Source organism: Garra rufa, chromosome 3, assembly GCF_049309525.1.
Source record: "Garra rufa chromosome 3, GarRuf1.0, whole genome shotgun sequence".
NCBI classification, from domain to species: Eukaryota; Metazoa; Chordata; class Actinopteri; order Cypriniformes; family Cyprinidae; genus Garra; species Garra rufa.
This window is the reverse complement of record NC_133363.1, coordinates 61494163-61517813: the sequence shown is the minus strand read 5'-3', so window position 1 is coordinate 61517813 and position 23651 is coordinate 61494163. Positions and strand designations below refer to the sequence as shown.

The following is a 23651-nucleotide window of genomic DNA, read 5'->3' as shown; positions in this document are numbered from 1 at the left end:
CTTAAGTTTATCTTAAAAGAATATTTTTTAGTGTATTAAGTACACAATTAGTGTGTGAATATAGAGCACCTAAGTATACTTAAGAGCAGGTAACTTGAGTTACGTAATCAGATTTTTTTCAAGTAACTAGTAAAGTAACGCATTACTTTTTCATTTAGAAGAAAACATATGAGTTACTTTTTCAAAAAAGTAATGCCAGTTACTTTTAGTTTCCTTTATGTATCCCATTTTATTAATCATGTCTTTGCTGCTGACCTTTGTTAATCCAATTCAACAATACTAAGAAGCAAAACTTACTTTAGATTAACTAACATTTGTGCTTCATTTTTTTCTCATTGCTAAAGAGCGTTGAACTTCTTTCTCTTACAGTTCTACTGTACAGACATGAATTTACTTTTCTTTGATCCTTAGACTTACTTATTTCCCTTTTTGGTGTGAAAGGGCTTTTGCATTTGCTAAAAATCGAACTTTTTATATCAAAAACAAACAAGCAAGCCCTGCCCAGATTTAAAAAGTAACGCAAAAGTAATGCAACGCATTATTTTCCATATAAAGTAACTAAGTAATGTAATTAACTACTTTTTTAAAATACTGTAATGTATTAGTTTTAAAAGTAACTTTCCCGAACACTGCTTAAGAGTATTTAAGTATATTTTAAGTATACTTAAAAGTACACTTTTATAAACCAAAAAGCGGTGCAATTTAGTCTCAAGAAGTATTGCTACTAGTACATTCATATTAGTATCATTACTCCATATATTCTGAAAAAAAAAGGTACAAAAGCTGTTACTGGGATGATACCTTTTCAAAAGGTACACATATGTACCATTTAGGAACTAATATATACACTTTAGGTACTGTCATGTAACTTTAAGCTACTTATATGCACACTTTTGGGGTACACTGCAAAATGCTTTTCTTACTTAGATTTTTTTCTTGTTTCCAGCCAAAATATTTTTTAATTCTTAAATCAAGAAGGGTTTTCTAGACAAGTAAAAAAAAAAATCTTGTTTTCAGAAAAAATAAGTCAAAATTAAGTGAGTTTTTGCTTAGAACAAGCAAAACAATCTGCCAATGGGGTAAGTAAATAAAAAATCTTATTTCAAAGAGAAAAAAAGATAATTTTTCTTACCACATTGGCAGATTATTTTGCTTGTTTCAAGCTGAAACACACTTATTTTTGACTTGTTTTATGTTTTGTGACATTAATTTTTACTCTAGAAAATCCTTCTTAATTTAAGATTTTTTTTAATATATTTTGGCTGGAAACAAGACAAAAAAATCTAAGTACGAAAAGCATTTTTTGCAGTGTAAAAAAGGTACGAAGGCTGTTACTGGGATGATACCTTTTCAAAAGGTACACATATGTACCATTTAGGAACTAATATATACACTTTAGGTACTGTCATGTAACTTTAAGCTACTTATATGCACACTTTTGGAGTACACTGCAAAATGCTTTTCTTACTTAGATTTTTTTCTTGTTTCCAGCCAAAATATTTTAAAATTCTTAAATCAAAAAGGGTTTTCTAGACAAGTAAAAAAAAAAAAATTCTTGTTTTCAGAAAAAATAAGTCAAAATTAAGTGAGTTTTTGCTTAGAACAAGCAAAACAATCTGCCAATGGGGTAAGTAAATAAAAAATCTTAATTCAAAGAGAAAAAAAGATAATTTTTCTTACCACATTGGCAGATTATTTTGCTTGTTTCAAGCTGAAACACACTTAATTTTGACTTGTTTTATGACAATAATTTTTACTCTAGAAAATCCTTCTTAATTTAAGATTTTTTTTTTTTTTGATATTTTGGCTGGAAACAAGACAAAAAAATCTAAGTACGAAAAGCATTTTTTGCAGTGTAAAAAAGGTACAAAGGCTGTTACTGGGATGATACCTTTTCAAAAGGTACACATATGTACCATTTAGGAACTAATATATACACTTTAGGTACTGTCATGTAACTTTAAGCTACTTATATGCACACTTTTGGAGTACACTGCAAAATGCTTTTCTTAGATTTTTTTCTTGTTTCCAGCCAAAATATTTTAAAATTCTTAAATCAAGAAGGGTTTTCTAGACAAGTAAAAAAAAATCTTGTTTTCAGAAAAAATAAGTCAAAATTAAGTGAGTTTTTGCTTAGAACAAGCAAAACAATCTGCCAATGGGGTAAGTAAATAAAAAATCTTAATTCAAAGAGAAAAAAAGATAATTTTTCTTACCACATTGGCAGATTATTTTGCTTGTTTCAAGCTGAAACACACTTAATTTTGACTTGTTTTATGACAATAATTTTTACTCTAGAAAATCCTTCTTAATTTAAGATTTTTTTTTTTTTTGATATTTTGGCTGGAAACAAGACAAAAAAATCTAAGTACGAAAAGCATTTTTTGCAGTGTAAAAAAGGTACAAAGGCTGTTACTGGGATGATACCTTTTCAAAAGGTACACATATGTACCATTTAGGAACTAATATATACACTTTAGGTACTGTCATGTAACTTTAAGCTATTTATATGCACATTTTTGGAGTACACTGCAAAATGCTTTTCTTACTTAGATTTTGTTCTTGTTTCCAGCCAAAATATTTTAAAATTCTTAAATCAAGAAGGGTTTTCTAGACAAGTAAAAAAAAAAAATCTTGTTTTCAGAAAAAAAAAGTCAAAATTAAGTGAGTTTTTGCTTAGAACAAGCAAAATAAGCTGCCAATGGGGTAAGTAAATAAAAAATCTTATTTCAAAGAGAAAAAAAGATAATTTTTCTTACCACATTGGCAGATTATTTTGCTTGTTTCAAGCTGAAACAAACTTATTTTTGACTTGTTTTATGTTTTGTGACAATAATTTTTACTCTAGAAAATCCTTCTTAATTTAAGATTTTTTTTTTTTGATATTTTGGCTGGAAACAAGACAAAAAAATCTAAGTACGAAAAGCATTTTTTGCAGTGTAAAAAAGGTACAAAGGCTGTTACTGGGATGATACCTTTTCAAAAGGTACACATATGTACCATTTAGGAACTAATATATACACTTTAGGTACTGTCATGTAACTTTAAGCTACTTATATGCACACTTTTGGAGTACACTGCAAAATGCTTTTCTTACTTAGATTTTTTTTCTTGTTTCCAGCCAAAATATTTTAAAATTCTTAAATCAAGAAGGGTTTTCTAGACAAGTAAAAAAAAAATTCTTGTTTTCAGAAAAAATAAGTCAAAATTAAGTGAGTTTTTGCTTAGAACAAGCAAAACAATCTGCCAATGGGGTAAGTAAATAAAAAATCTTATTTCAAAGAGAAAAAAGATTATTTTTCTTACCACATTGGCAGATTATTTTGCTTGTTTCAAGCTGAAACACACTTAATTTTGACTTGTTTTATGTTTTGTGACAATAATTTTTACTCTAGAAAATCCTTCTTAATTTAAGATTTTTTTTTTTGATATTTTGGCTGGAAACAAGACAAAAAAATCTAAGTACGAAAAGCATTTTTTTTGCAGTGTAAAAAAGGTGCAAAGGTTTTGATTTTTAGTGAACATTTTTTACCTGAACATTTTCATGAGGTTCTACATTTAAAACAACTGGCTTTTTACAGGATCTTCATACAAGGTGCTCATGTGTATTTGTCTCTCTGTCTAGTGAGTTAGACTATCATGATGCCGCTTCAGTGAACACCCGCTGCCAGGGCATCTGCGACCAGTGGGACAACCTGGGAACCCTGACCCAGAAGAGAAGAGATGCTCTAGAGGTCAAACACTTGACACACTCCAAACAAACTCTTGCTACAAAAGCTCACCAGGAAATTATCTGTATCTGTTTCTTGCATATTACCAAAGCTCATTCTGGTCTTTCATATTCCAGCGTGTGGAAAAACTCTGGGAGACAATTGATCAGCTGTACCTTGAGTTCGCCAAGAGGGCGGCGCCCTTCAACAACTGGATGGACGGAGCCATGGAGGATCTGCAGGACATGTTCATCGTGCATAGCATTGAGGAAATCCAGGTTAGCAGCATGACCTGTTAATTTAAAATATTTTAATTACTAATACAATATATGAAGGTATAACAAAGTACAATATAAAAAGTATTAAACTAGTTGTTTACTGATAGCATACTTCAACGTGTACTTCCATAAAATAAAATAAAAATTCTGGAAGGATATAGCTAGTAATCTACACTGCCAGTCAAACATTTTTGAACAGTAAGATTTTTAATTAATTAATTAATTTATTTTTTAAAGAAGTGTCTTCTGCTCACCAAGCCTGAATTTATTTGATTTAAAGTACAGCAAAAACAGTAAATTTGTAAAATATTTTTACTATTTAAATTTTGTAATAAAATTCATTTAAAAATTTAAAAATGTAAAGTATTCCTGTGATTTCAAAACTTTTAGCATCATTACTCCAGTCACATGATTCTTTAGAAATGATTCTAATATTTTGATTTGCTGCTCAAAACCATTTTTTATTATTATTAATATTATGTTGTAAACAGCTGTGTAGATTTTTTCAGGTTTCTTTGATGAACAGAAAGTTCAGAAGAACAGCGTTTATCTGAAATAGAAATCTTTTGCAACATTATAAATGTCTTTATTATGACTTTTGATTAATTTAAAGCACCCTTGCTAAATAAAATTATTAATTTCTATATTTTTTTTCCCCAAAAAAGTGTATAATGTTACAAAAGCATTTTTATTTCAGATACATGCTTATCTTTGGATCTTTCTATTCCTGAAAAAAATGTACTCGACTGTTTTAAATACTGATAATAATAATAATAATTATAATAATAATAATAAATGTTTCTTGAACAGCAAATCAGCATATTAGAATGATTTCTGAAAGTTTATGTGACAATGAAGACTGGAGTAATGATGCTGAAAATTCAGGAATAAATTACAATTTAAATTATATTCAAATAGAAAATGTTTTTTATAAGTAGTAACATATTTTACAATATTACTGCTCTGAGGCATTTTGGATCAAATAAATGGCTTGGTAAGCAGAAGACATTTCTTTAAAGAGTATTAAAAATCTTACTGTTCATGTATAAGTTCACTTGTAGTGTAGTTCACTAGAGCAAACAAAAGTCTATTATTTACTACAGGTTCAATGCACTTACAAGTATGCCATTATAAACTAAAAAGTGGGCCATTTATTCCCAAGAAGTACTGAAATAGTACACTTACAAGTCTGCAACTAGTAAATTCATATTAGTATACCTAATGCATAAAGCATTCTTGAAAAATATACTTTAACTTCCAGTATACTTTTTTTTTCACACTGTTTTATAGGTAAAACAAAGGAACACATTTTTAATTTGAGGCCACAATGTATATTTTTGTCTGCATGTCCTACAAGGCTACATATTAAATTTAACATATTAAAATAAAATCATATTTTTCTCCAGCCATAATTTCTTCAGCAGAAAAGAAGTGTCATTTCAGAGGTGGAGAAGGCTTTTACCTTTGATGAGCAGTTTTATTAAAGCTTCTTTTAAATGACATGCATTGAAGTATTCTGAATAATACGTGTTTCATAGCAGCGCTTACTTATTTCAGCGGCCACATTTGCAGGCTGTATTATTCACACCGACTGCATACGTAAGCTTCGTACTTACAGGTGCGAGTGGAACTTTGTTGCTGTGTCTATTTTTGTTACATGAAACTGAAGCAGAAAACACTGTAAAATGCACTGCAAACCTATTGATCACCACAGTCTTTTATTAAGCAACATGAAACTACTCCCCCATTATTAAATAAAAGCCATGCACACGAACAGCATTTTCTATTCCCAATAACCGTTTTATAATTTATGATGGTTATTAAAGGAAATACTTTTCAACTTGTTCCTTTTGTTATCTATAGGGCCATTTTGTGGCAAATCAAACATATTTAAAAAAACTCTCCGGCTCAAATTTTTTTATTTTGTTATATTGATGAAAGCCACAAAATTAAATGTAATTGACGAATGTTTACTGAGTAATCCACTATTTTATAAAATGGCAATTTTCACCTTAGATTCAGAGTCAAGTTACAGGGGGGTGAAAATGACTTCCAGAGATATTGGAATTTTAATATGGCTCCAGGAGTACATTTTCCTATAACTCAAGAAGTATTAAATATATGACAATACGATTTTAGATTCTAGTTCTTCATAAACTTTTCTTTTAGAATCTTAATTTTCAAGGTCCTTTATTATTCAGTACCAGAGATATGGGGATCTTAGCGATGCTCCATGTCCAGATTGTTGAACGTCACCCATTTTCGGCGGTTGAAAACAAAATGTTGGTCACTTTGTGTACAGCTGATACTTATTTTATTTAAAGAACAATGTCTGAAGAATAAATAATGTTGAAATTAGAATTGTGTCTTGTTTCCCTCTATCAAAACAATTGCATAGAACATTCTCATAAATACTATGTTTCCAAACTTTGTGTGCCTGTAACTCAAGAAGTATTAACGTTAATATGATTTTAGATTCTGGTTCTTAAGAAACTTTTCTTTTGGAATCTTCATTTTTAAGGCCCTGTATGGTTTAATCCAATATCAAAATGTAGTTTTATGTGTATCTAGTTTTCTAAACATTACTGTTCACAATGCAAATACGGAATCTAAAATCATATTGCAATATATTTAATACTTCTTGAGTTATAGGCACGCAGACTTTGGAAAAAGAATATTTATGGCACTCAGACAGCTTTAATGCAGTTGTCTTGTCAGAAATAAACAAGATACATTTATAGTTTCAACATTATTTGCTCTTCAGACATTCCTCTTTAAAAGAAAAGTAGTATCATTTGGCTTTTAACCACTAAAAATGTGTATATTTTAACAATTTACTCCTGGAGCCATATTGAAATTCCAATATCTCTGGAACTGAATCTCATAGGGCATTAAAAATAGAGATGGCCAACAGAAAGTTTGTTAAGACCCAATATCTAAAAGGGCATTGGGATATCTTTAATACTTCTTGAGTTACAGGCATGCAAACTTGGGGGGAAAAAAGTGCTGTTTCCCCATTTTTAAATGGTCACCATTGGCACATAATGCAACACAGATTGCTAAAGTCAACAGATTTTACTAATAGAGCTACCAATCTCTGTGCAAAAATAAGATAATAATGCTGCCATCTTTTTAAAGTCATTTTTACACCTCTGTAACTTGACTCTAAATCTAAAGTGAAAATTGCCATTTTGACCTCCCACTAAAAATAGTGGATTACTCATTAAATGTTTATTAATGACATTTAATATTTTGGCTTTCATCACTATACATGTCTATCTTTCTTCAGAATAAATATTAGCAAAAATATGTCTCATTTTTTAAAAACTGACTCACATTTGGTTTTTGACCACTGAAAATGTGTATTTTAACTGAATCTCATAGGGCATTAAAAATAAAGATGCCAAAATGAAAGTTGGTTAAGACCCAGTATCTTTAATACTTCTTCAGTTACAGGCATGCAAACTTTGGGGGAAAAAACTTGAAAAGTGCTGTTTCTCCATTTTTAAACGATCCCCATTGGCACATAATGCAACAAAGATTGTTAAAGTCAACAGATTTTACTAATAGAGCTAAGGTGAAATTTGCCATTTTGACCTCCCACTAAAAATAGTGGATTACTCAGTAAATGTTCATCAGTAAAATGTAATATTTTGGCTTACATCGCTATACATGTCTATCTATCTTCAGAATAAATATTAGCAAAAATATTAGTCTCATTTTTTTTAAACTGACCCACATTTGGTTTTTGACCACTGAAAATGTTCATTTAAAAAATTTACTCCTGGAGCCATATTGAAATTCCAATTTTTCTGGAATCGAATCTCACAGGGCATTAAAAATAAAGATGCCGAAAGGACAGTTTGTTAAGACCCAATATCTAAAAAGGGCATTAGGATATCTTTAATACTTCTTGAGTTACAGGCATGCAAACTTTGGGAAAAACACTTGAAAAGTGCTGTTTCTCCATTTTTAATTGATCCCCATTGGCACATAATGCAACAAAGATTGTTAAAGTCAACAGATTTTACTAATAGAGCTACCAATATTTGTGTAAAAATGAGATAATGATGCAGGCATCTTTCTAAAGTCATCTCTAACGCTCTGTAACTTGACTGAATCCAAAGTGAAAATTGCCATTTTGACCTCCCACTAAAAATAGAGGATTACTCAGTAAATATTCATCCATGACATTTAATATTTTGGCATTCATCACTATACATGTCTATCTTTCTTGAGAATAAATATTAGCAAAAATATGTCTCTTTTTTAAAACTGACTCACATTTGGTTTTTGACCACTAAAAATGTGTATTTTAACTGAATCTCATAGGGCATTAGAAATAAAGATGCCAAAAGGAAAGTTTGTTAAGACCCAATATCTAAAAGGGCATTAAAATATCTTTAATACTTCTTCAGTTACAGGCATGCAAACTTTGGGGAAGAAAACTTGAAAAGTGCTGTTTCTCCATTTTTAAACGATCCCCATTGGCACATAATGCAACAAAGATTGTTAAAGTCAACAGATTTTACTAATAGAGCTAAGGTGAAATTTGCCATTTTGACCTCCCACTAAAAATAGTGGATTACTCAGTAAATGTTCATCAGTAAAATGTAATATTTTGGCTTTCATCGCTATTCATGTCTATCTATCTTCAGAATAAATATTAGCAAAAATATTAGTCTCATTTTTTTTAAACTGACCCACATTTGGTTTTTGACCACTGAAAATGTTCATTTAAAAAATTTACTCCTGGAGCCATATTGAAATTCCAATTTTTCTGGAATCGAATCTCACAGGGCATTAAAAATAAAGATGCCGAAAGGACAGTTTGTTAAGACCCAATATCTAAAAAGGGCATTAGGATATCTTTAATACTCCTTGAGTTACAGGCATGCAAACTTTGGGAAAAACACTTGAAAAGTGCTGTTTCTCCATTTTTAATTGATCCCCATTGGCACATAATGCAACAAAGATTGTTAAAGTCAACAGATTTTACTAATAGAGCTACCAATATTTGTGTAAAAATGAGATAATGATGCAGGCATCTTTCTAAAGTCATCTCTAACGCTCTGTAACTTGACTGAATCCAAAGTGAAAATTGCCATTTTGACCTCCCACTAAAAATAGAGGATTACTCAGTAAATATTCATCCATGACATTTAATATTTTGGCATTCATCACTATACATGTCTATCTTTCTTCAGAATAAATATTAGCAAAAATATGTCTCATTTTTTAAAAACTGACTCACATTTGGTTTTTGACCACTGAAAATGTGTATTTTAACTGAATCTCATAGGGCATTAGAAATAAAGATGCCAAAAGGAAAGTTTGTTAAGACCCAATATCTAAAAGGGCATTAAAATATCTTTAATACTTCTTCAGTTACAGGCATGCAAACTTTGGGGAAAAACACTTGAAAAGTGCTGTTTCTCCATTTTTAAACGATCACCATTGGCACATAATGCAACAAAGATTGTTAAAGTCAACAGATTTTACTAATAGAGCTAAGGTGAAATTTGCCATTTTGACCTCCCACTAAAAATAGTGGATTTCTCAGTAAATGTTCATCAATAAAATATAATATTTTGGCTTTCATCGCTATACATGTCTATCTTTCTTCAGAATAAATATTAGCAAAAATATTAGTCTCATTTTTTTTAAAACTGACCCACATTTGGTTTTTGACCACTGAAAATGTTCATTTTAACAATTTACTCCTGGAGCCATATTGAAACAGTTTGTTAAGACCCAATATCTAAAAGGGCATTAGGATATCTTTAATACTTCTTGAGTTACAGGCATGCAAACTTTGGGAAAAAAAAATTGAAAAGTGCTGTTTCTCCATTTTTAAATGATCCCCATTGGCACATAATGCAACAAAGATTGCTAAAGTCAACAGATATTACTAATAGAGCTACCAATATTTGTGTAAAAATGAGATAATGATGCTGCCATCTTTCTAAAGTCCTCTCTAACGCTCTGTAACTTTACTGAATCCAAAGTGAAAATTGCCATTTTGACCTCCCACTAAAAATAGAGGATTACTCAGTAAATATTCATCCATGACATTTAATATTTTGGCATTCATCACTATACATGTCTATCTTTCTTGAGAATAAATATTAGCAAAATCTAAAATTTGAGCTGGGGACCTCTGGTTAAGTTGACACTATATTATCCTATGTAGATGGTTTTCTTTATAATCGCTCCTTTAATGTTAATGTTAAACCTCCATTTATCTTCCAGAGTCTGATCACAGCTCACGACCAGTTTAAGGCCACCCTGCCAGAAGCCGACAAGGAGCGCATGGCCATCATGGGCATCCAGAACGAGATTACCAAGATCGCTCAGACCTACGGCATCAAACTGGTCGGAGTCAACCCCTACACAGTCCTCAGTCCACAGGACGTCACCAACAAATGGGAGGCTGTGAGTACAGAGTACAAACGCAGTACAAAGCTCATGGCTAGTCGTGTACTTCACTTCTGGACGCATAGACAGACTCAGATGTGTCTCCGATCTGTCGCCCCCTGCAGGTGAAGCAGCTGGTTCCCCACAGAGACCAGATGCTGCAGGAGGAGGTTGCCAGGCAACAGGCCAACGAGAGGCTGAGGCGCTCATTCGCCGCTCAGTCCAACATCATCGGACCCTGGATTCAGAACAAGATGGAGGTGAGCTCGTTCAACACCAAACTATCAGATCTAAGGAAGTTACTGGTTATCAGTGTTGGAAAAGTTACTAAAAGCAGTAATCATAGACTTTTTCCAAATGTCTGATTTGTTTTAGTGAATTTAGTTTAGTTGTGCTGGGGCAGTTTCTGCTTGTTTAGCTTGAATTTGATGGCATTTTTGTGGCCCTCATTAATAAAAAAAAAAAAAAAAAACTATAATAATAGTTAAATAGTTAAAATAAAATAAAATAAAATACAAAGATACAAATGTATCAGTGTTGGGAAGTAACTTCATTATTTTCATGTTTTTTGTTTTTATTGTAATTTTAGTTAGTTTTGGTAATTTTACTTTTTTGACAATTTTTAGTCAATTGTCTATTTTGAATTATTTTTATATTATCAGTTTTTATTTTAATTTTAATTAACATTTGGCTATTTTTTGTTGTATTTTTGTCAGTTGTACTTTATTATTATTTAAATTTCTTTTTTATTTTGAATTGTTTTTTTATTTAGTTTTTGTAATGTTTGAGTGTTTTTGTAATTTGCATTATTTATTTATTTGTTTAATTTCACTTTATTTTTATATTTTCATTTTAATTTCAGTTAACATTTTGGCATTTTTGTGTTTACTTTTGATTTTTAGTATTTTAAATATGTTTTATTTCACTTTATTTTGAATTATTTTATATTTTCAGTTTTCATTTTAATTTTAGTTTAGATTTTGGCATTTTTGTGTTGTATTTTTGTCATTTTGATTTTTATATCATTATTTAAAATTTATTTTTTAATTATTATTTCAGTTTATTTTTTATATTCAGTTTTAGCAATTTTGGAGTGTTTTTGTAATCTCCATTATTTTTTATTAATTGTTTAATTTCAATTTCAATCTTCAGCTTTCATTTTAATTTTACTTAACATTTTGGCTTTTTTGTTTGTTTTATATTTTTCATTTTTATTATTATTATTTTAAATAGAGTTTTTTTATTTATAATTATATATATAATATAATAATTTTATGATTTATTGTTTTTATATGTAGTTTTGGTCATTTTGGAGAGTATGTTTTATTTTACTTAATTTTGAATGGCTTTAGTTTTTGTTATTTTTAAGTGCTTTTGTAATTTTCATGATTTGTTTAATTGTTTAATTTCACTTCATTGTAAATTATTTTTATATTTTTAGTTTTAATTTTTCTTTCAAATTTTTGTTGTTTATTTTTGTCATTTTGGTTTATTTATTTTATTTATTTTTGCTTCTTTATCTTGAATTTGAGGGATTTTTTGTTCATTTTAGTGGCACTTTTGCCTCAAGCCTCCACTCATTTTTAATTAAATTTAAAATTAAATTTTCAAGGGTACCAGTGTTGGAAAGTAACTAAAAAGCATCAATTTAAACTAAATTATAATAAGAAATGTTTCCTAGCTAACTAATAAGAGAGAGTTTAATAAGTTGACTAAGTTATTTATTTTATATCAAGTAATAAAAATGCCTTTATGACTTAGTTTTAGTCACTAGCCTCTTTTAGTTTATTTATTTATTTTTTCTCTCTTTTTTCTTTGAATGCACATTTGTTGACCGGTTCTCTCTCGGTTTGCTGTTATTAGGAGATCGGTCACGTGTCGGTGGATATCACCGGCTCTCTGGAGGAACAGATGAACAATCTGAAGCAGTACGAGCAGAACATCATCAACTACAAATCCAACATCGACAAACTGGAAGGAGATCACCAGCTCATTCAGGAGGCGCTCATCTTCGACAACAAACACACCAACTACACCATGGAGGTATTCACACACAAAAGCAAAGGTTTTAAAAATATGCTCTGCCAAAAAAATATCAATTAAACCGAGCATATTACATAACAAAAGCACATTAGAGTAAGCATTATGAAAGGAAAGTGCCCGCAGCAGTTAACCCTGGCTCTGATTCTGGCATCATCCGTCATTCCCTCCTGCAGCACATCCGTGTGGGCTGGGAGCAGTTGCTCACCACCATCGCTCGCACCATCAACGAGGTGGAGAACCAGATCCTGACCCGCGACGCCAAGGGCATCAGCCAGGAGCAGCTCAACGAGTTCAGAGCCTCCTTCAACCACTTCGACAGGGTCAGTGAGACGCTCAGAATCACACACATTCACAGTTGTCTCAAGAGCAGTGTTGCCAAGTCTGAGGTTTTCCCGTGGAATTGGGTTACTTTTATACTGTTGCCGCGGGTTGTTTTTCATGTCCGCGGGTTGAAGCGACCACAAGAATGTAATATTTAGCCCCTGGACTGATAATTTTACTGGGGGACCCCACTCGAAATGCGATTGTGCTACCTTTGGGCTAGTTTTGAGCAGCAATTGGGTGGGTTTTGTTGTGAAAACCTGGCAACCCTGCTTAAGAGTATCAGTGTTGGGAAGTAACTTCATTATTTTCATGTTTTCTTTTTTTTTTTTGTAAATTTCATTTTAGTTTTTTTGTCTTTTATTTATTTTTATTAAAAATCTTTATATTTCATTTAAAAATGTATTATTTTATTATTATTATTATTTTTATATTTAGTTTTTGGTAATTTTGGAGTGATTTTGTAATTTGCATTATTTTTAATCAATTGTCTAGTTTTGAATAATTTTTATATTATCAGTTTTCATTTCAATTTTTGTTAACATTTTGCCATTTTTGCGTTGTATTTTTGTAATTTTGTCTAATTTATGTTTTATTTCACTTTATTTTGAATTGTTTTTATATTTCTTTTTTTATATTATATTTAGTTTGGAGTAATTTTGGAGTGTTTATGTAATTTGCATTTTTGTTTTCAAATCAAATGTTTAATTTCACCTTATTTTGAACTACTATTGAATTATTTTATATTGTCATTTTATTTTAATTTTTCATTTTAATTTTGGTTAACATTTTGCCATTTTTTATTTTTATTGTTTTAAATTTATTTTTGATTTCACTTTATTTTGAATTATTTTATATTTTCAGTTTTCATTTGATTTTTAGTTAACATTTTGTCATTTTTGTGTTTCATTTTGATTTTGTATATATTTACTCTTTTGTAATTTAAATACAGTTTTGGTAATTTTGGAGTGTTTGGTAATTTGCATTATTTTGTATATTTTTCATTTAGTTTTATTTTTTAGTATTATTTTAAATATATGTTTTATTTCACTTTACTTTTAATTGTTTTTATATTTATTTTTGGTAATTTTGGAGTGTTTATGTAATTTGCATTTTTTTAAATCAAATGTTTCATTTCACTTTATTTTGAATTATTTTTATATTTTTAGTTTTCATTTTAATTTTAGTAAAAATTCTAGCATTTTTGTCATTTCTATTTTTTATTATTATTTTAAATATATTTTTATTATATGTGACCGTATGCAAGTGCATTTACTATTGTTTCTTAACTTGCAGAAGAGAAACGGCATGATGGACCCCGACGACTTCCGCGCATGTCTGATCTCTATGGGTTACGATCTGGTGAGTGATGAGAAAACTCTGCCCACTCATACAAAACACCTTCAAATGCACTGTGACTTCTGTGACATAATTCTTAAATCTCATTGTTGGCTTCTGTCAGGGTGAGGTGGAGTTCGCCCGCATCATGACTCTGGTGGACCCCAACAACACAGGCGTCGTGACCTTCCAGGCCTTCATCGACTTCATGACACGTGAGACCGCTGAAACCGACACTGCTGAACAGGTCATGGCCTCCTTCAAGATCTTGGCCTCTGACAAGGTGAGATCAACATCAAGTGCCTCTTCTCTTTATTTCATTTGTGTGTATGGCAAACCATTTTATCCATTAAACATACTAACATCTATTTTTATGGGACTAGTACTTTTTTGCGACTAATATCTGTTAAATTAGGTGCTAGTGCTTCTTTATTAGCTACTAGTACTAATACTAATACTTATTAGATACTAGTATTTATTAGTTACTATCACTTATATGGCAAGCCGTTAACAGTTAATCCTCAAAACATACTAATTTCTTTTTTCATGGGACTAGTACTTTTTTGCTACTAGTATCTGTTAAATTAGGTGCTAGTGCTTATTCATTAGCTACCAGTACTTATTAGATACTAGTTCTTATTTATTAGTAACTATCACTTAAACGGCAAGCTGTTTAACAATTAATCCTCAAAACATACTAATATCTATTTTCATGCTACTACTAGTACTTATTCTTTAGCTCCTAGTAACTTTATTAAGATACTAGTTTTTACTCATTAGATACTAGTACTTATTTATTAGTTACTAGTACATATATGGCAAGCTAGTAAGGTACTAGTAACTTTATAAAGATACTAGTTATTATTTATTAGATGCTAGATATTATTTATTAGTTACTAGTACTTATTTATTAGTTACTAGTACGTATATGGCAAGCTAGTAAGGTACTAGTAACTTTATAAAGATACTAGTTATTATTTATTAGTTACTAGTACTTATTAGTTACTAGTACTTGTATGGCAAGCTAGTAATTTACTAGTAACTTTATAAAGATGCTAGATATTATTTATTAGTTACTAGTACTTATTTATTAGTTACTAGTACATATATGGCAAGCTAGTGATGTACTAGTAACTTTATAAAGATACTAGTTATTAAACATTAGATACTAGTACTTATTTATTAGTTACTAGTACGTATATGGCAAGCTAGTAAGGTACTAGTAACTTTATAAAGATACTAGTTATTATTTATTAGTTACTAGTACTTATTAGTTACTAGTACGTATATGGCAAGCTAGTAAGGTACTAGTAACTTTATAAAGATACTAGTTATTATTTATTAGTTACTAGTACTTATTAGTTACTAGTACTTGTATGGCAAGCTAGTAATTTACTAGTAACTTTATAAAGATGCTAGATATTATTTATTAGTTACTAGTACTTATTTATTAGTTACTAGTACATATATGGCAAGCTAGTAATGTACTAGTAACTTTATAAAGATACTAGTTATTAAACATTAGATACTAGTACTTATTTATTAGTTACTAGTACGTATATGGCAAGCTAGTAAGGTACTAGTAACTTTATAAAGATACTAGTTATTATTTATTAGTTACTAGTACTTATTAGTTACTAGTACTTGTATGGCAAGCTAGTAATTTACTAGTAACTTTATAAAGATGCTAGATATTATTTATTAGTTACTAGTACTTATTTATTAGTTACTAGTACATATATGGCAAGCTAGTAATGTACTAGTAACTTTATAAAGATACTAGTTATTAAACATTAGATACTAGTACTTATTTATTAGTTACTAGTACGTATATGGCAAGCTAGTAAGGTACTAGTAACTTTATAAAGATACTAGTTATTATTCATTAGATACTAGTTATTATTTATTAGATACTAGTACTTATTTATTAGTTACTAGTACTTGTATGGCAAGCTAGTAAGGTACTAGTAACTTTTTAAAGATACTAGTTATTATTCATTAGATACTAGTTATTCCCCCAGTTTCATAGACAAGGCTTAAGCCTAGTCCCAGACTAAAATGCATGTCTGGGCTGTTTAAACTGAAAGAAACTAGCACTGACTGATCTTAAAATATGTCAGTTTTTTTGTTTACCTAAGGATTTTTTTTTTTTTAAAAACTACATAAATGTCTTAATTGAATGATGGCCTAATCCTGGTTTAACCTAAACCCTGTCTGTGAAACCGGGACATTATGTATTAGTTACTAGTACTTATATGGCAAGCTGTTTAACAGTTAATCCTCAGAATATACTAGTATCTATTTTCATGCTACTAGTACAGTTTTTTTTTTTTTTTGTTACTAGTATCTGTTCCAATAGGTACTAGTACTTATCCATTTGCTACTAGTGCTTATTCTTTAGGTACTAGTAACTTTTAAAAAGATACTAGTTATTATTCATTAGATGTTAGTATGTATTAGTTACTATTACTTATATGGCAAGCTGTTTAACTTTTAATCCTAAAAACAGACTAATATCTATTTTCATGCTACTAGTACTTTTTTTTAGTTACTAGCAGTGTTGGGTGTAACGCGTTACAAAGTAACGCGTTACTGTAATAATATTACTTTTTTCAGTAACTAGTAGTGTAGGGCATTACTCGTCTGAAAATTGTAATATTATTACAGTTTTCCCGAGCTAGTTACTTGCGTTACATTTGCCAGTAGCACCTTCATCACACACAAGGCACACGACAACACAGAGAACAGAAGGGAAGGGAAGGGGGGCGTGAATGGAACAGTGATTGGTCTGGGTTTGGCACGAGGTATCATTAAATTACCATCACCGATTGGTCGACACCCGGCAGCCAGCAGCAGAGCGGCACTTGCAAATAGAGACCTGCAAACCCGCGGGACCCAACGCAACAGAGTGCGGCGCGGGACAAAACTTGATGGACAAGTGCGTGTGCTGGTGCGGGCGGGTAGAGACTCGTGTGTGTGTGTGCGGGATGCGGGAAAATAAAATGATTCGCGGGACTCACGCAATATAGAAATATCTAAACATAAAATATCTAAAAAAAAAAAAAAAAAAAATGTTATTCATCTATTGCACAAAAGCAGCAAGAACAACATATATGATTAGTAAGAGCAAGAATAGGCAGTTTCGATTTAAAACTTGTTTGCAGCATGAGCAATGTAGCCATCTGCTGATTTTTGGAACACATCGCCAATCAATGGTGTTTAAGATAGAATTCACTCACTGCTCAAAAGTTTTGAACAGTGCTGAATATTGCGTGCTTACGAATTACAACACACGTAGACCTTTATGAAAGATTAATTGTGCATAATATCCATTGTGTTATAAGAGCTTTATGAGATCGCGTATGCACTGGATGCACGCAGTAGGTCATGCTTTTTTGTTTAGAATAACAGTTTTTTGTGTAAGAAAAAAAAATGTAACTAGTAATATAACTAGTAATATAACTAGTTACTTTCTCCAGGGAGTAATAAAGTAAAGTAAGGCATTACTATTTTTGAGAGTAATATGTAATATGTAATATATTACTTTTTTGAGTAACTAACCCCAACACTGGTTACTAGTATCTGTTCCAATAGGTACTAGGTACTTATTCATTAGCTACTTTTGCTTATTCTTTAGCCACTAGTAACTTTTTAAAATATACTGTTGCTTAAATTTAGATACTGATTCTTATTTAATAGATACTAGCACTTATTTCAACAGTGACTATAATTATTCTACTTTTACTAGTAACACATTTTACAGATTTGCCATTGACTTCTATGGGAATCAGACATTACGATAATAACTATTCAGTTCTGACTAGTATGTAAGCTACTATTATGTAAGACTTGTGTACTAGTCACAAATGGAATAGCTACTAGTCAAAACTGAATGGTTAATATGTGAATGACAGATCCCCATAGATGTCAATGGCAAAAATTTGAAATGTGTTACTAGTAGCAACAGTATAGTTACTAGTCACTGCTGAAATAAGTACTAGTATCTAATGAATAAGTTCTATTATCTAATAATAAGTATGAGTATTTAATAAATAATTACTAGTATCTAATGAAAAAAGTACTAGTACCTTTTAAAGTTGTACTAGTAACTAAATAATAAGCACTAGCACCTAATAAATACTAATAGAAGTACTAAGTACAAGTATCATTAAAAAAATAGATACTTGGATGTTTTAAGGATTAAATATTAAAATGGCTTGCCATAGAGTCTGAAATCCTCAGAATTAATTTATTTGCACATTTTTAGTATTAGTTTTAGTACAGTTGGTGAGTACAAGTATCTCTAACGATTAGTGTTGCTTTCGTCAACGAAAATTATGACTAAATATCGTCGTCAACGAACCTTTATCACATGACGAAAACGAGACGAGACGAAACGAAAATGCTGGTCATGTGACGATAACTATAATAAAATGTATAATACAATATCGTTGACGAATAAAAACGAGACTAAATGTGGTTTACAAAATAAAAACTATGCTAAAATGTCTCTTCATTTTCGGCGACGAAAACTAGACGAAACGAAATGTTATAACGTTAAATTGATGTCTCGTGCCCAGTAGCCAGAGCTAGAAGGGATTAGCCTAAACCGCAGACGACGTCACTCCCTCAACCCACACTCGCGGCATTATTAGAAGACGACTACAAACAAAGTTAAGTCTGACACAGAGAAAGGGAGCGATGGCTGGTCAGCTGTGGTTCGTCTTTGGGAGAAAAAGAAGAAAGGACACATACAGTTATTCCTACTGTATACTCTTTAGTAGTGATATGAAAATGAAGCTTTTCAAAGCAAGCTTTTCAACACGTTCTACTCTAATGACATCTCGCGGTCAAAGGTGGAAAACGTTTGTTTTGCGTCCCAGATGTCAAAGCGATTTTTGGACAGTTTCATAAAATGAATCAATTTGTGCTACGAAAACCATAAGAAATATTTTACTTACACAAATTAATTAATCTGTAAATAAACTTATAAAAGTACAAGCATGATTTGTGTAGCCATAGATGATCAAAGTAAATTAAGAATATTGTTAAATTGACTAATTATTAATTAGAAGTGCTTTTGAAGCGGGAATTACTACTAAATAAACATGCACAAAACTACACGTATATATTTATTCGTATTATGATTTATTCTTAATAAACAAGTGAATGACACTTGAAACCTGCACAAGGGGTTCGTGTTTGAATCAGAATACGAAGCAGTCACGTTTGTTGAACTTGAATGTATTTTTTTTTCTGGCATTGTCATGTGATGCTATTTTATTTATTTTATTTTATTTATTGTTTTTATTTATTTTATTTCAATTTATGTGTGTGTAATTCTAACATGTTTGGTATGTAAAATAAATGTTGTAATTTCAAATTAGAGCATCTTCCATGTCTGGAATAGATGTATTTTTGAGTTTATAAGGTAGCCTAACAATAATATAATAAGATAACCTTGTTTGAAATTGGTTTGGCTAAAAGAAAACTTTGGTTTCGTCTATACAACTAGGTAGTTATACTATATTGACTGGGTTAAATAAAATTTCATTGACTAAAAATTGACTAAATGTCATCAGTTTTCGTCGACTAAAACTAGACTAAAATGTCATCAGTTTTCGTCGACTAAAACTAGACGAAAATAGTCATGGGTAATTCTGACTAAAATAAGACTAAAATGCTCAGACTTTTAGTCGACTAAAACTTGACTAGACTAAAAAGAGTATGAACGTGACTAAAACTACTAAAAACTAAAATGAGAGCTTCACACAAAGACTAGACTAAAACTAAAATTAAAATCGGCCGCCAAAAACAACACTACTAACCATTAGGCCACAGCTGCCCCTATTTAATAAATAAGTACTAGTATCCAATGAATACGTACTAGTATCTTTTAAAATTGTACTAGTAACTAAAGAATAAGCACTAGTAGCTAATGAATAAGTACTAGCACCTAATAGATACTAATAGAAGTACTAAGTACAAGTATCATGAAAATAGATACTTGGACGTTTTAAGGATTAAATGATAAAATGGCTTGCCATAGTGTCTGAAATCCTCAGAATAATTTATTTGCACATTTTTAGAATTAGTTTTAGTACAGTTGGTGAGTACAAGTATCTCTAACCATTAGGCCACAGCTGTCCCTATTTAATAAATAAGTACTAGTATCTAATGAATATGTACTAGTATCTTTTAAAATTGTACTAGTAACTAAAGAATAAGCACTAGTCGCTAATGAATAAGTACTAGCACCTAATAGATACTAATAGAAGTACTAAGTACAAGTATCATGAAAATAGATACTTGGACGTTTTAAGGATTAAATGTTAAAATGGCTTGCCATAGTGTCTGAAATCCTCAGAATAATTTATTTGCACATTTTTAGTATTAGTTTTAGTACAGTTGGTGAGTTGATGTTAAAGTGTCTCTTCTTGTCATTCAGTCTTACATCACTGTGGAGGAGCTTCGTCGTGAACTCCCACCCGAGCAGGCCGAGTATTGCATCAGCCGCATGACCAAGTACATCGGCACCGACGGGGCCCCTGGAGCCCTGGATTACATCTCCTTCTCCAGTGCCCTCTACGGAGAGAGTGATTTATAAGCGCTCTAAATGTCTTTCTTTTCTCTTTCTTTCCTCTTATCTTTTTCTCTCCTCTCGTTTTCTCCAAGCCCCCAAATGTAGCTTTCGATCTGCCAAGGAGTTTATAATATCCCTCGTTTCCCCTTACTGTTTTTCTGTCTTCTAGCTTTACCATCATATTGGTCTTACATTCACCCTGTAAAAGACGGGGGTTTTTAATCTCACTGTCACTCAGATTGGATGCCAAACCCTGCAATATGCATCTAAAGTAAACATGGCATAAAATCAGTCATATTCACGTTGCTAATTCACGTTTTTGTGAACGATTCATCAGTTACACCAACAAAAATCTTTCATTGAAATATAATATCTTGCTCCGAAACGACTTTCGTTTTCAGATGAGGTCATCCAGGCCAGAGATAGTCATAGAGCTGCAGTCACAACGTAAAAGTCAAACAGGTTATAAACACTGATTCATGTGGACTTTCGCACACCAAGCCCAAAATTTTCCCTCTCTGTGCCTAATAAAACCTTCCAAAATGATAAAAGGTATATTAAAAAGTGTGTTTGTTGATGCTAAAGAGCGCTTGTGAAGATGCACGCTGTGTTTATTCTACAGACATTAATTTGTTAAGTCTGTACTGTATTTTAAGACCCCAAAAAGCACTACTGCTGTCAAGTGTCTTCTTAATATGAAACTGTGAGAACAACTCAATAGTCTCTACACAGAACGTCATGTCTCTGTATGTTTTGTTGTCATGTTTACCCCTTATTATCACTTATGATGTACGTCTTCACTGTTCGGAAGCAAATTCATGATCTGTTTTCCTTTTATTTGGAGAGTTTGTGCCAAAATTATCAACCAAAGCCAGTAAATGAATTTAAAGATGTTATGGCAGAGTGTATGTGTTGTACTGACCGGAAAGGTTTCTGCTAGCCAAAGAGCTAAACGAGAACCAGGTTTGCCTTAAAACCGACTGTAAAGGCCAGGTACGTACAAGACAGTGTTGTAAGAGTTTAATGTTCACACACCTGTAATTTAAAGTTATGGTTCCCTCAAAAAATAAAGTTTTCATCATTTACTCACCCTCTTGTTCCAAACATTCATATTTTGTGTGTTTAGGTGGTCTGTCAAGGCGTCTATAATCACTTAAGGTGTTCTGAAGATATATGTGATCTTGTGAAAAACTGACTCTAATATGAGTCTTACATCAACTATAGCCTCCACACCAACGGACAATAACGGTCTTTGTATTAAAAGCCCGCGCTTTCTTTTACGTCTTCTGCCTGCGTTTCGATTGTCAATTGTTTACCGTTCATCAGCTGGAAAAAAAAATCGTTCTGAAAAAGTTTTCCAAATTGTTCCTCTGTGTTATTTTTATAGTTGTGGCGGGAACTTCCGTATATAGAACGTGCGAAGACAAGAAAGACATTCTGGTTTTGAATGTGAGTAAATGATAAGAGTTTTTAATTTTAGGGGAACTATTTCTTTAAAAGCAGTGTCGTGAAGAGAAGGTATCTGGTTCTTTTAAGGAAAGAAATTGAATGTTCTGGATGTTTTGGAAGGAGGCAGAAGGTTCTGATACCTTCATCCTCAGGCAGGCCTTGACGTTATTTAAGGAGATGTTCTAGTTTCTATTGGCGATATTGAAATAATTTCAGATTTCAGATGTTGTTTGTTGATTATTATCCACCATGATGTGATTTCTGGGTAAAAAGCATTTCACTGACCTTTCAGATCGCCTCATTGTGATCACCTCTCTGTCTCCTGTGGGTCTCCATTATCCTCATTCGCTTTTCAAACACAGTATTAAAAGTTAAACCGACAAAACCCAGAATAAAACGTCTCAATCGGCTCTATCTGTATCTGTGTTTTGTGTTGTCTGTAGTTGATTGTGTTTATCTCGGTTGTCTCCAGTAGGGGGAGCTTATGGATGGATTTACAGTAGATGAAGGCCAAAAGTTTTTCTCAGCAGTCAGCTGTGGGTTTCAGGGATTTAAGCTTTGAATATTTTTCTTTCACGTTGTCTTTCATGTAATGATAACTAATTTGTCAATTTTGTTCGTAATAATACGATTCACACCACTCTTAATAACTTAAGCATTTCTAATCGTTAAATTGACGGTTTTGACTAGGAAATTAACATAGTGTAGGCAACAGAAATTTGAAATCCAGTTACAGTACAATAAATATATTGTTCATTTAAGTATTTGTCAGTGTCGAAACATTAAAAGATGAGGTTAAAGGAGTTATTCACGAGTCCTCATTATATCGGTGACTTCATAGTTGGTGCATGTGCACGCCAACTTATTTTTGTTTAGGTTACCTCAGAGAAGAGGTAGGGTGAATTCAAGTAAAGTGGGTCACTTTTTGTAAAACGTTCAATTTACTTAGATGTTTTTTGTTAGTTTGTTTGTTTGTTTTCCTTATGACTTTTATTAAATTTAAGGTCCAGCTATAACATTTGAATATAGTTCACATATAAGTTTTATTTGCAAGTATATACCAATAAACATTTTGAGATTGTGCACTCCAGGAAAAAAATATTTCAGGTAAAGTGGGCCATTCCTTGTTAATCAAACAAAATCGTCTTAATGAAAAGCACACGATTTATTAACACATATTATCAGACAAACATATGTAACAAACTCAAAATATATATAATCTGCAGATTATAAATCAGATTTATCATGTGTAAATCTTGATCTCAATTCATGTGTGAAATTCCAGACAACTGGAAAAACATGCTTTGTTGACATGTGATTAAATCTGAATATCAGAATATTCAGAAATCAGAATATTGATAAAATGAACTCTACAATATGTTAAAAACGTGACTATAACAAAAGCAACAACAAATAGTCAAAAAAATTTAACAATGTTTTTCTGTCTATGCTCTTTAAACACTTTAAATTAACTTAAATTCTGCATCTAAATTTTGCTTCTCTCATCCTTCT

The 23651-nt window shown here is 31.2% G+C and overlaps 1 protein-coding gene across 1 annotated transcript in view; it reads left to right on the top strand.

Annotated features, from left to right (window-relative positions):
* actn3b (actinin alpha 3b) overlaps positions 1 to 22553 on the top strand; it is a 65203-nt gene extending 42650 nt beyond the window's left edge. Inside the window, exons 13-21 of the mRNA XM_073836470.1 lie at positions 3626 to 3734; positions 3848 to 3988; positions 10241 to 10423; positions 10531 to 10665; positions 12269 to 12448; positions 12622 to 12768; positions 14066 to 14131; positions 14232 to 14390; positions 20556 to 22553. Coding sequence (XP_073692571.1) covers positions 3626 to 3734; positions 3848 to 3988; positions 10241 to 10423; positions 10531 to 10665; positions 12269 to 12448; positions 12622 to 12768; positions 14066 to 14131; positions 14232 to 14390; positions 20556 to 20714 — 1279 coding nt within the window. The 3' untranslated portion in view covers positions 20715 to 22553. The remainder of the gene's footprint in view (positions 1 to 3625; positions 3735 to 3847; positions 3989 to 10240; positions 10424 to 10530; positions 10666 to 12268; positions 12449 to 12621; positions 12769 to 14065; positions 14132 to 14231; positions 14391 to 20555) is intronic.
* The last annotated feature ends 1098 nt before the right edge of the window (positions 22554 to 23651 follow it).